General features: G+C 36.4%; 1 protein-coding gene across 8 annotated transcripts in view; it reads right to left on the bottom strand.

Annotated features, from left to right (window-relative positions):
* Nucleotides 1–5,115: 5,115 nt before the first annotated feature.
* LOC117186700 (mucin-3A) overlaps nucleotides 5,116–10,587 on the bottom strand; it is a 49,644-nt gene continuing 44,172 nt past the window's right edge. For all 8 annotated transcript variants that reach the window (XM_033387791.1, XM_033387787.1, XM_033387788.1 and 5 more), the window contains one exon: nucleotides 5,116–7,067. In XM_033387791.1, coding sequence (XP_033243682.1) covers nucleotides 5,822–7,067 — 1,246 coding nt within the window. In that variant the 3' untranslated portion in view covers nucleotides 5,116–5,821. The remainder of the gene's footprint in view (nucleotides 7,068–10,587) is intronic.

Below are 10,587 nucleotides of genomic sequence, written 5' to 3'. Positions count from 1 at the left end.
CGGTGTCCGCAGCAACTCACAACGTTCCCCCTCGTTTGTATTGATAAAGTACTTTTTATAGTGTTTTTTACTATAAAATATTATTTTGTATTTAATTTTCAACTTAACCTAAATTATAAAAATGTAAATAATGTTTCTGTAAAATAACCCTTTACTTCCTGTTTAGTGGGAGGAATATCTAATAAACTTATAATTTCTGAAGAATAACATATCTCACATATCTAATGGATGAAATATATGGATCTGAAGAGGCTGCCAACATGTTGAAAAGGTCTTGGTTTTTCTCAAGTCGTGATGTCTTGCACGTATTCATATTCCTGTATTTTTTGTAATCTTTGTTTCTCGTTTCCTGGGCTTCCTCTGGCATCTCTCCAATTGGTATGCTCTGATGTTCAAATAAAATTTGACCATGTGTCAGAATTTTATGAGGCGTGCGAGTTAGCTTCCTTTTAGGATATTTTTCCAGTAATAGCTCTGCAGTCTTCGAGGCATATTCACCAAACTTGCGGGTATTTATTTTTTCTTTGCAGTTTAAAATATTCAAAATGACACCCAATCTTTTGATAATGTCAATCTCCACCCCAGTTATTTTTGCAGTTATTTCGTTTTTTCCATCGTTTGTGTTTCCAAATCCTTGTTTGGGGCAGTCCACTTTTAGTGATAGTTTGTCTAAGAATTGTTCTTGAATAATTTTTTCCTAATCTTTTGTATTTCCTTGGCTGGCGAGCTGTTGTCAAAATTTTCTGCCTCTCGCGGAATGGTATATGCAAGATTTAAAATGAACTCCTTACATCTAATTCTTGCATGCAAAACCTGGTCAAAAAGTCAGGTAAAGGTACTAGCCTGCATATTCATTCATAACCAACACCATTATTGAGGTAGCGCGAAATGAAAAATTATTCTAATATTGAGTGTACCTGAGCATAAGGATTCATTAGTACCTTACTCTTGAGCAGTTTTTCTTTGACTTTGACTGCATTTTACAAAAAATTTTTTTGCATATGTTCTTTGAACTATTTATTACCCAAGTCTAAAAGCCCTTCGGAGCCGTTTAGCTTCTATACCGATTTACCTGCCACAACCTCGAACGAAAAACGGTCAAAATATGATTTTGTATGGGATTTAACAGCTGTGATGGCCGTTTTTGAGTGCTCATATCTTCTTAACTAAAACTTCTGAATACTTTGAAAGTTTGATTTTTAAAAGCTTTGGAAAATTCTCTAGATGCGTGTATTGACTTTATCCAAAGCGCAAAAAAAACTACGACTTTTCCCACGTCTTTTCGTCTAAATCACCACTGTGCGCCGTTGGCGAGCAGTTTTTGCTATCTGGAGCGGCCTGTGTCGGTTTTTGATGTTCTGTCAAGTTGTTGTTAACTTGCATAGACATGTTTTCGGCTGAATATTCGGCGCCTCTGCACAAACACACACATATGTGTGTACTAGAGGTATGCATAAACAAAAAACCGACATTCAAATTAACCATGCGCAAAATGAATTGAATGAACTCGAATGCCACGCCGATAGAGTTCGAGTAAATGAGTGCGACGACGCATAACACATCAATCAGTGTTCTCAACTTTTGAGAAGAAAAATATCTGTTTTTGTGGTAAAATGATGAAATAGCTTGTTTTTTGGTAAAAGCTTTGCACACAGTTTCAAACAAAAAATATATAGCCAAATATATATTTTACATAATCAGATTTTTATAGAAATGGAACTTAAAAAATAGGCAGAACTAGCTATACAATAGCTGATTTGACAACAATGTCAGCAATAGAATTTTAATTATTGTTGTTTTGCTTTTCGAAAGGAAAAGAAGAACAAGAAGAACGAAAATCCAAGCAAATCCGATGCATTTTTGAAATGTGTTTGCACCATGTTTCGACCATATTGGTTTTTTGAGGTTAGAAAAAAAACCAGACGTGATGGAGCAAGTCTGACCTTACATACGTTTCGGGGCCCCAAGTACATAGGGATATGATACTCTGGTCAGACAGGCGCGACATTTTTTTTTGTGGGGCTGTGCAATTTACAATATGTAAATAAAAATATATATATTCAATTAAAATACTTTTCTTATACACACTTCGCACTTTGAAAATCCTAATAGAAAATTATTCCAATGCACAGTGGGCCAGCGATCCCATTTTTTGACGTAAATTAAAATAATAAAGCTAGAGACTTCAAATTTTGTACACAAAATTTTATCGACGTGTATATATGTATATATATCTTGATTTTAGACCGATCCGACCACGCCCACACCAAACGCCCATAAAAGAAAAGATTCGCTAATATTGATTTTTAACACGTAGTCCATTATGATAGAATATGTTATTAAAAATCTTAAAAATTTATATTTTTACACTTAAACTTAATACTTAGAGGGGGATGAATGTTGAAGTTTTTCAAAGTACAACGAATTTATTATTAATCTTCTTCTACATCTATTTCTATTGAAAATGAATTTGCATTATCGGAATCCGATTCGTCACTTTCACACATACCAGAATAAGTATCAGTTTCTAGGGAAGCATTATTGTTATAAAAAATATTTTCAAAACATGGTGTTTCTAAAAGTTCAATAACAGCTTTCGGCAATGGATCCTTTTTATTTCCACCCAATCTTTTTGTCAGATAGATGCTCGATACAAGAGGATCAGAGGAATCCATTGCTCTTTGGAAAACATCTGTCATATTGTTGCGTCGTGAATCCTTTCGAGCATGTAATCGTCTGTCACTCTTATAGTATTTATTGCGTGCTTCCGAAGCGTTTTCTCCAAGAACACCTACTGGCAGTACTGATGCTTCTATTATTTGGAAACCGTGAATTAAAACTTTATGAACTGTTGCCGACATCGGAAACCATGAGTACAAGGACATATATAGTGTAACTATTTCTTGACAATATTTTTTAAATAGTTTTGCATCAGTTGACAGCTGGCAGGAAATCGCAATTAAAATATTTTGAAAATATGTGATGAGAGACTCATGAAGACCTAAGATTTGAGCGAATAGCTTAGGTTTTGAAAAGGCTTTTCTTGCTGTGTTGCCGTCGTTGGTGTTTCCACTTCCATTTTGTTTAGGCTTGTCGACATGTAGAGCCATATTTCTCCACATCTTCTCCTGTATGAGCTTTTTCTTTTTCTCCATTTCTTTTTTTCCATTTTCATCTCTAACTTGCCATTTTTCGAGTCCAGTTCTATAAGCAATTTTAAGAACAAACTCAAAAAATCGAATCCATGCGTGAAGTGGACTCATGCCATATTGTAATGTTCCACGTCTAGGCTTAAATTTCGGTGAATCCATATTTCCACTTTCCATGAAATCTTTTGGACTTGCTCCACAGATGGGACATAATTGGCAAGATTTAGTTTCAGCCAAAATGTTCAAAACTTTCCCGTCTAAAAGTGTCATATGCAGATTATATTTTACTGTTATGTTTCTTCCATTTATAAATGTGCAGACATATGAAGATAAATCTTTAATTTGATCCAAATTTTTTTTTTCTTGGATAATATGGTCTTTAGTCTCTTTAACAAATTCAAGTTTGATTGGCCTACAAAATCTAATAGACTGAGGAGTACGATTTAGCCACAATATATTTCCAATATCATCCATTAATTTGAGAGGAACCATTGTTGTCGCGAAAAGGGATTGGTCAAAAACCATTGGATCGCTGACAAAAAAGTTTTTTCTCCGTGCTTATTTTGTATGCCTTCAGTTCTTCGAAAATCCAACTCGAAAGTGCTGCGGCGTTTCGATTATTCTCAATGTAAATACTGAGCAGCTTTTCATAAGTGAACTCCACCTCACCTACAAATCAATTAAAATGCGCACACCGGCGCAAAATGTCCCAAAACCAAGTTTTAGGATTATTTTATACACAGCTTGCACTACAATATTACATAATTACTTTCTCGCACAATTGCGCACAAAATTAGTTATTGACCATAAGAGACGGGCGCATTGGTTAAGTATTCTCTACCTTTGGACGACACAAATTAATACACACAAAAACATATTCAAAAACATGAGCACAAATTTGTTTAATATAATAACTCTACATACCCTGGCCTTTCTTTTCCATTACTTTGATTTCAGTTTTTGAACTTAGTTTCAATTTGGTAAGCTCTCAAAGTAAACAAACAGTTTCCCGCGTTTTTTACTATCGATTGCAGCTTATCAAACAGCTGACTTTAAAACGTTGCAAAAAGGCCAAGGATGCATTAAAACAAAAAAGATTTTTGATTTTTTTTAAATTAATGTATATACTAATTAAATGTTAAATTATAATTAAGTTTCATTGACATGCATTTTTTCGAATTAACGTCGAAAAATGGGGTCGCTGGCCCACAGTGCAATGTGAAGTCACGCATGTAATATCCGCTTATTATATTTATATATTCTATATTAAACAAAACTTACAACTAAGGCATATATAAAATACCAGATCTTCAGATATTGTGGGGCAAGCATCTTCAAAGTGTCATACTGCTCAAATTTCAAAGTAAAAGGAAGAAAACGAAATGTAAACGAAATAGTCCAGAAATGCAAAAAATTCTAAAACTTTTACACCCATAGGACGTTTTCGCGTCGCCAAAGAGTGTGTATTTTTTCTAAGATTCTGGGACCAAATCAGCTGCTCAGCCGAACTGAACAGACGAAGAACAGCTTTTTGGTCCCTTATGTATAGTCTTTGATAGTATAATACCAACTACTACCGAAAATAATTCGTCAATTCGCCGGAACCGGCGAAATCAAGAAAGGATCCATCCATATTTCTGTTATCCATTTTTACATTTATTATAAAAAAAAAATTGCACGTGGACAAGGTCGCGGCGGGTTCATCTGCTCTATGTATATAATCGAGTCAAAGCGGAGTTCCATAAGAAATAGTTTTATGGATTATCTGAATATATTTAGAGGCCTTTACTTACAAACCAAAATACAATATATATTTGTTCGTGTCGATTTACAAATGTCTTAAGTGCTCCCACAAGCGTTTTGTCTTTAAAATTAATAAATTCCGTGTTATCTTTGGAATTACAAAAAATGTTTGTATAATACCCACAACAAACAGGAACACAATGGGCGATTGAAAAACTTTATATTATTTGTTACCAATGATTCTATTATTGATTTTTTCATTTTTACATTTATTGCATATGTGCTAATGTCCTTAAACACATAATGCAAGAAGGGATCGAAGCTGTCACAGTTATACATACTTAAATATGTATATCATGTAATTTATAGTTTGGATTGTATCAGTTTCATTCTGCGGTAATACATTTAGTATATCATTTCTTTTATCGGTTTTCTATATATGTACAATCAAATTAAAAGATATTTTCAACATTTCTTTTGGCCATTCTTAATGTCACATTATAAAAATAATATAAATGCACTAAAACTAAATTTTCGAACGTAAATATTTAGTTTAAACTAGTTTCAGTAATATGTAAATGAGTAAAGTTCGTATTAAGTGCTGTTTAACAAAGCGACCAGATTTATGTTGGACACACCAAGTTTCGAAATATGAGGGTCAGTTTTCTTATGCCTTTTAATTTAATTAACTCTTGGACAAAACACTTTTAACAGCTTATTATGTGCTTTCAATTAATACAAAATAAAAATAAAAGAACACAATACTTTGTGTGTCACTCTTCTTTTTGATTACTTTACAAACGCGTTGCGATTTATTTTATTTTTAAATGATCAGGCTGAAATAACTCTGGGTAAAAGGAAGGAGCGGGTCTTGTGAATGTTCAAAGAGGGGTTAAAGTTCCCGAAACTATTATAACATCGCCTTTTTACTAAGTTTTGTGTTGGTATGTTGGAGATATTCCCGTGAGACCGCCTGGTACTGTACTAAGACCAACCCCCGCGGCACTTACCACTATGCCCATAGTGTGATCTGATTCTTTTTTTGTGTTCACGGTGGCGTGGCTCAATGAATCGACCGAAATCATATGTTGGACAGGAATGACTATTGGTGTTGATGGAGCGGGGCTCTTTCCGACCACTATACCTGTAGACAGCTGCGACAGTGATGTATGTTGTAAGCTTTGCAGTGGTGGTTGTGAATCCGGTTGACCGGCACTGGTGGCTAAAGATGACGTTTGTAATCGGTGATGTGACGACGGAGGGCCCAAAGCCCCTGCTGAAGGAGGTGGAATGGGACTCGGCTCCTTACCTCGCAAATGAGCAGCAGATTGCGCAGCATATATATTCATTGCTTTTTGACGTTCCTCTGCTTCATGCCGCAATGCTGCTTCCATTATGGGATTATAGCGCAGAATAGGATACGGATCGCGGTACGGATCTATGCCCCAGCCTGGAGGACCCGGCGTAGCAAAATGACTAATTGGACCACCGACACTTAAGTTGGATGGCATCATAGTTCGAGAAAGATGCGATGATGGCGGTGGTAACCCATGTCGTCCAGCCACTATAAAGTTAGCATGATGGTGATGCACGGCTGCAGCAGCTGCATTTGCCTGTACTGCTGCCAACGAGTTCGGATGGTAGCGTGGATCTCCAACAACGGCGGCAGCTGCCGATGCACGCATTAGCATAATATCCTGTTCGTCTTTTGTGCGCGTATGTTCTTCTTTGATACGTATCTCCGAGGTGAATTCTCCCACACTTCGATGTGGAGAGCGATCTCGTGTAGGGGCTGGCACGGCAGCTGCAGCTTGTGCTGCTGCAACTTGCTTATTACTCTCATTAATTCGCTGCTGCTGCAACATTCGCTCCCGTTCCATTTCTCGGCGTTCCATTTCCCTTCGTTCCCGCTCTTTTCTATCACGCTCGCGTTCTCGTTCTCTCTCTCTTTCTTGTTGCTCCCGTTTTAGTTTGTCTTCTTTTTCTTTGCGTTCTCGCTCTTCGCGCTCGCGACGCTGTCGGTCACGCTCTCGCTGTTCACGTTCTCGTGACTCCCGCTCGCGTTCCTCTGCTTCACGTCGTGCATTGTCCAGAGCTGAATCAGACTTTATAGGCCAACTAGGCGCAGAAGTGGGTGATGAATGATATGCAACACTGCGTTGTATAGCATTTGATCTAAAAAAAAAAAATATATATATATATATAAATATTAGTTTTTTTTACATATACTAGAAAAAAAATGTTTGATGCATATGAATTGTTGGGTCATGTAGCCAAATAAAATAGTATTTTCCATCTTCCCTTGCATTTAGTGTATTCGGTCTCTTAGTCGAACGTAGCCGTATCTGAGATCAATCTATCTATCGCTCATACACTTAACAGAATAAGCTGCCCGCGCCTTGTTATCTTCTGTTATGTTATCGCCAATTGGGCAGACTATAATTTAAAAGTTCATTATATCTTCAGGGCTGGACCGTAGGATGTGGTATTTTTTTTGGCCACTGTTCGTTAACGATATACAAACTTGCTGAAACGCAATATTTTCATTTTCAATGATATGATGAGAAGTTATGCAATTGATGAGGGAATCGTACAGAAGGATGGAGCTATCTCCTTGGCACTCTTATACTTGTAATCCTCCAGGTCTAAGAGCTAGAATAGGCGGCCAATATCAGCTGGGGCGAGAAGTACATTTTTCTGGAGAGGAGCTACTACCAACACGATTAGTCGTTTCGTTCGTCGATCGAACATGTCTCTTGATTTTCACTCTTCGCCTCGCATTCGGCTGATATGGGCTGGCAGATTTTGAGACATTTTGATATTCGCCATTTTTCCCGGTATCGTTCCATACATGGACACAATACTGAATTTTTGTATATCGTTACCAACCCAGTGGTTGAAAAAATGATTTTAATGCTTATTTTAGGCAAAAGACAAAATGACTCTTCTTAAATTTTTCATATTTCTTCCGCATTTTGGTTGCTCTAGCCATAATAGTCTCTGAGAATTGTGGATGCCCCAGATTTTCGTCCTTTGCGGGGGCGGAAGGGGGTGTGGCGAAATTTTGAAATTAACTTGTCAAGGTCCGATATCATAGGAGTGTGGATAACAAATTTGGTTGATCTAGCTCTTATAGTCTCTGAGATCCTTGAAATCACATTTTGCAATAGGCAAAGCTGACCATGAAACCTGTGTGTTAGAGAGAGACAGAGCGAGAGAGAATGAAATTGTTTTCTTGATTCTGGCTATATTAATTATTCGATCTGGCTCAGGTTTTCCACTCTAGAAGATATAGTCATCCTCTACGATTCTGCGTATCTTTGAAATTGTGGATGCCACAGATTTTCGCTCTTTGTGGGGCGGAAGTGGGCGGGGCGAAGTTTAGAAATATTCCTGTAACAGTGACATAACACAGAAGTCCGGATATAAAATGTCGTTGAGCAGTCTTTGAGCACTAGGCGCTGATAGGGATGGACAGACGGACAGACAGACAGGGCTCAATCGACTCGGCTATTAATGCTGATCAAGATTATATATATACTTTATTGAGTCGGAAACTATTCTTTCTGGACGTTACACACATCCATTTTCACCACAAATCTAATATACCCCTATACTCATTTTGAGTATCGGGTATAAAAATTAATTAGTATATTTTTGTTTTAATGCATCCCTGTCTTTTTCGCAACGCTTTAAAGTCAGCTGTTTGATAAGCTGCAAGCGGTAGTAAAAACTGTTTGTTTACTTTGAAAGCTTACCAAATTGCATCTAAGTACAAAAACTTAAATCAAAGTAATGGAAAAGAAAGGCCAGGGTATGTAGATTGATTATATTAAAAAAATTTGTGCTCATGTTTGTTAATATGTTTTTATGTGTACTAATTTGTGTCGTCCAAAGGTAGAGAATACTTAACCAATGTGCCCGTCTCTTATGGTCAATAACTACTTTTTTGCGCAATTGTGCGAGAAAGTAATTATGTATTATTGTAGTGCAAACTGTGTATAAAATAGTCCTAAAACTAGGTTTTGCTCCATTTTGCGCCGGTGTGCGCATTTTAATTTATTTGTAGGTGAGGTGGAGTTCACTTATGAAAAGCTGTTTAGTATTTACATTGAGAATAATCGAAGCGCCGCAGCGCTTTCGAGTTAGATTTTCGAAGAACTGAAGCTCGGAGAAAAAGGATGAAATAAATAATATAGTAAGGAGCTTTTATCTACACATTCAAAAGTATTTGGCAAAATGCGGGAGAAGCATGAATGCATGTTTAAATTTAATAAAAAGCATAACAAATGGCTTTTGTCCAAGATGGTTATCAAAGTTGAAAGAACGTCGTCATCAAATTCTATGACTTTAATATCAAGATCAGTTGGACGCCCACCAATTGAATATATAAACGCTGGATCCCGTTTGAAGCTAAAATTAGCATCAGAGTTAGCTGGCGATCAAGATCACAACATACACTCCCCGACACTTGAATACGACACACTAAAATGTACACTTTAGGCACCAATTTTTCCGGCACAAGCCAAAGAAAACGGTGAATTTAAATTTTTCCTCATTTTGAGTCACTAACGTCGGATGAGGCTTTAGCATATCTGCTTGAAAATTCGTTAACTAAAAGCCAATATAACAACATTCGCGAACTCAGCAATAGAAAATGGTGTGATTTTCTTCCAGTTTACAAAAAATAAGAGAAGCTAAATCTAAATTTAGGCCTCTTGATATTACTGTAACCGAAACAGTTGCTCAAGTCCCATTGCAAAGCCTTCTAAACCACAAAGTTGTCGCATAATTCAAATGGTAGAAGCATAACAGTAAAATATGATCTGCATATGACACTTTAGACGGGAAAGTTGTGAATATTTTGACTGAAACTAAATCTTGCCAATTGTGTCCCATCTGTGGAGCAATTCCAAAAGATTTCATGGAAAGTGGAAAACATTACAATATGGCATAAGTCCACTTCACGCATGGACTCAATTTTTTGAGTTTTTTCTTAAAATTGCTTATAGAACTGGACTCAAAATATGGCAGGTTAAATATGTAAATGGAAAAAAAGAATGGCGAAAAAGGAAAAACTTATACAGGAGAAGATGTGGAGGAATATGGGCTCTACATGTCGACAAGCCTAAACAAAATGGAAGAGGAAACACCAATGAGTGCAACACAGAAAGAAAAACCTTTGAAAAACCTAATCTACTGGCTCGAATCTTAAGTCTTGATGAGCATCACATATTTTCAAAATATTTTGATTGCGATTTCCTGCCAGCTGCCAATTGATGCTTAACAGTTTAAAAAATATTGTCAAGAAATAGTTACACTATACAGTTGCTGTACTAATGGTTTCCGATGTCGGCAATAGTTCATAAAGTTTTAATTCACGTTTTCCAAATAATAGAAAACGCCTCGAAAACACACAATAAATACTATAAGAGTGACAGACGATTACATGCTCGAAAGGAGTCACGACGCAACAATATGATATATGTTTTCCAAAGAGCAATGGATTTCTCTGATCCTCTCGTATCGAGCATCTATCTGATAAAAAGATTGGGTTGAAATAAAAAAGACCCATTGCCGAAAGCTGTTATTGAACTTTTACCATGTTTTGAAAATATATTTTGTATAATAATAATAACAACAATAATGTTTTCATAGAAACTCGAATACAAATAGATGTAGAAGATTAATAATA

Source organism: Drosophila miranda, chromosome XR (assembly GCF_003369915.1).
Source record: "Drosophila miranda strain MSH22 chromosome XR, D.miranda_PacBio2.1, whole genome shotgun sequence".
NCBI classification, from domain to species: domain Eukaryota; kingdom Metazoa; phylum Arthropoda; class Insecta; order Diptera; family Drosophilidae; genus Drosophila; species Drosophila miranda.
Note: the sequence above shows the minus strand (reverse complement) of the source record. Positions and strands in the feature narration are given on the sequence as shown.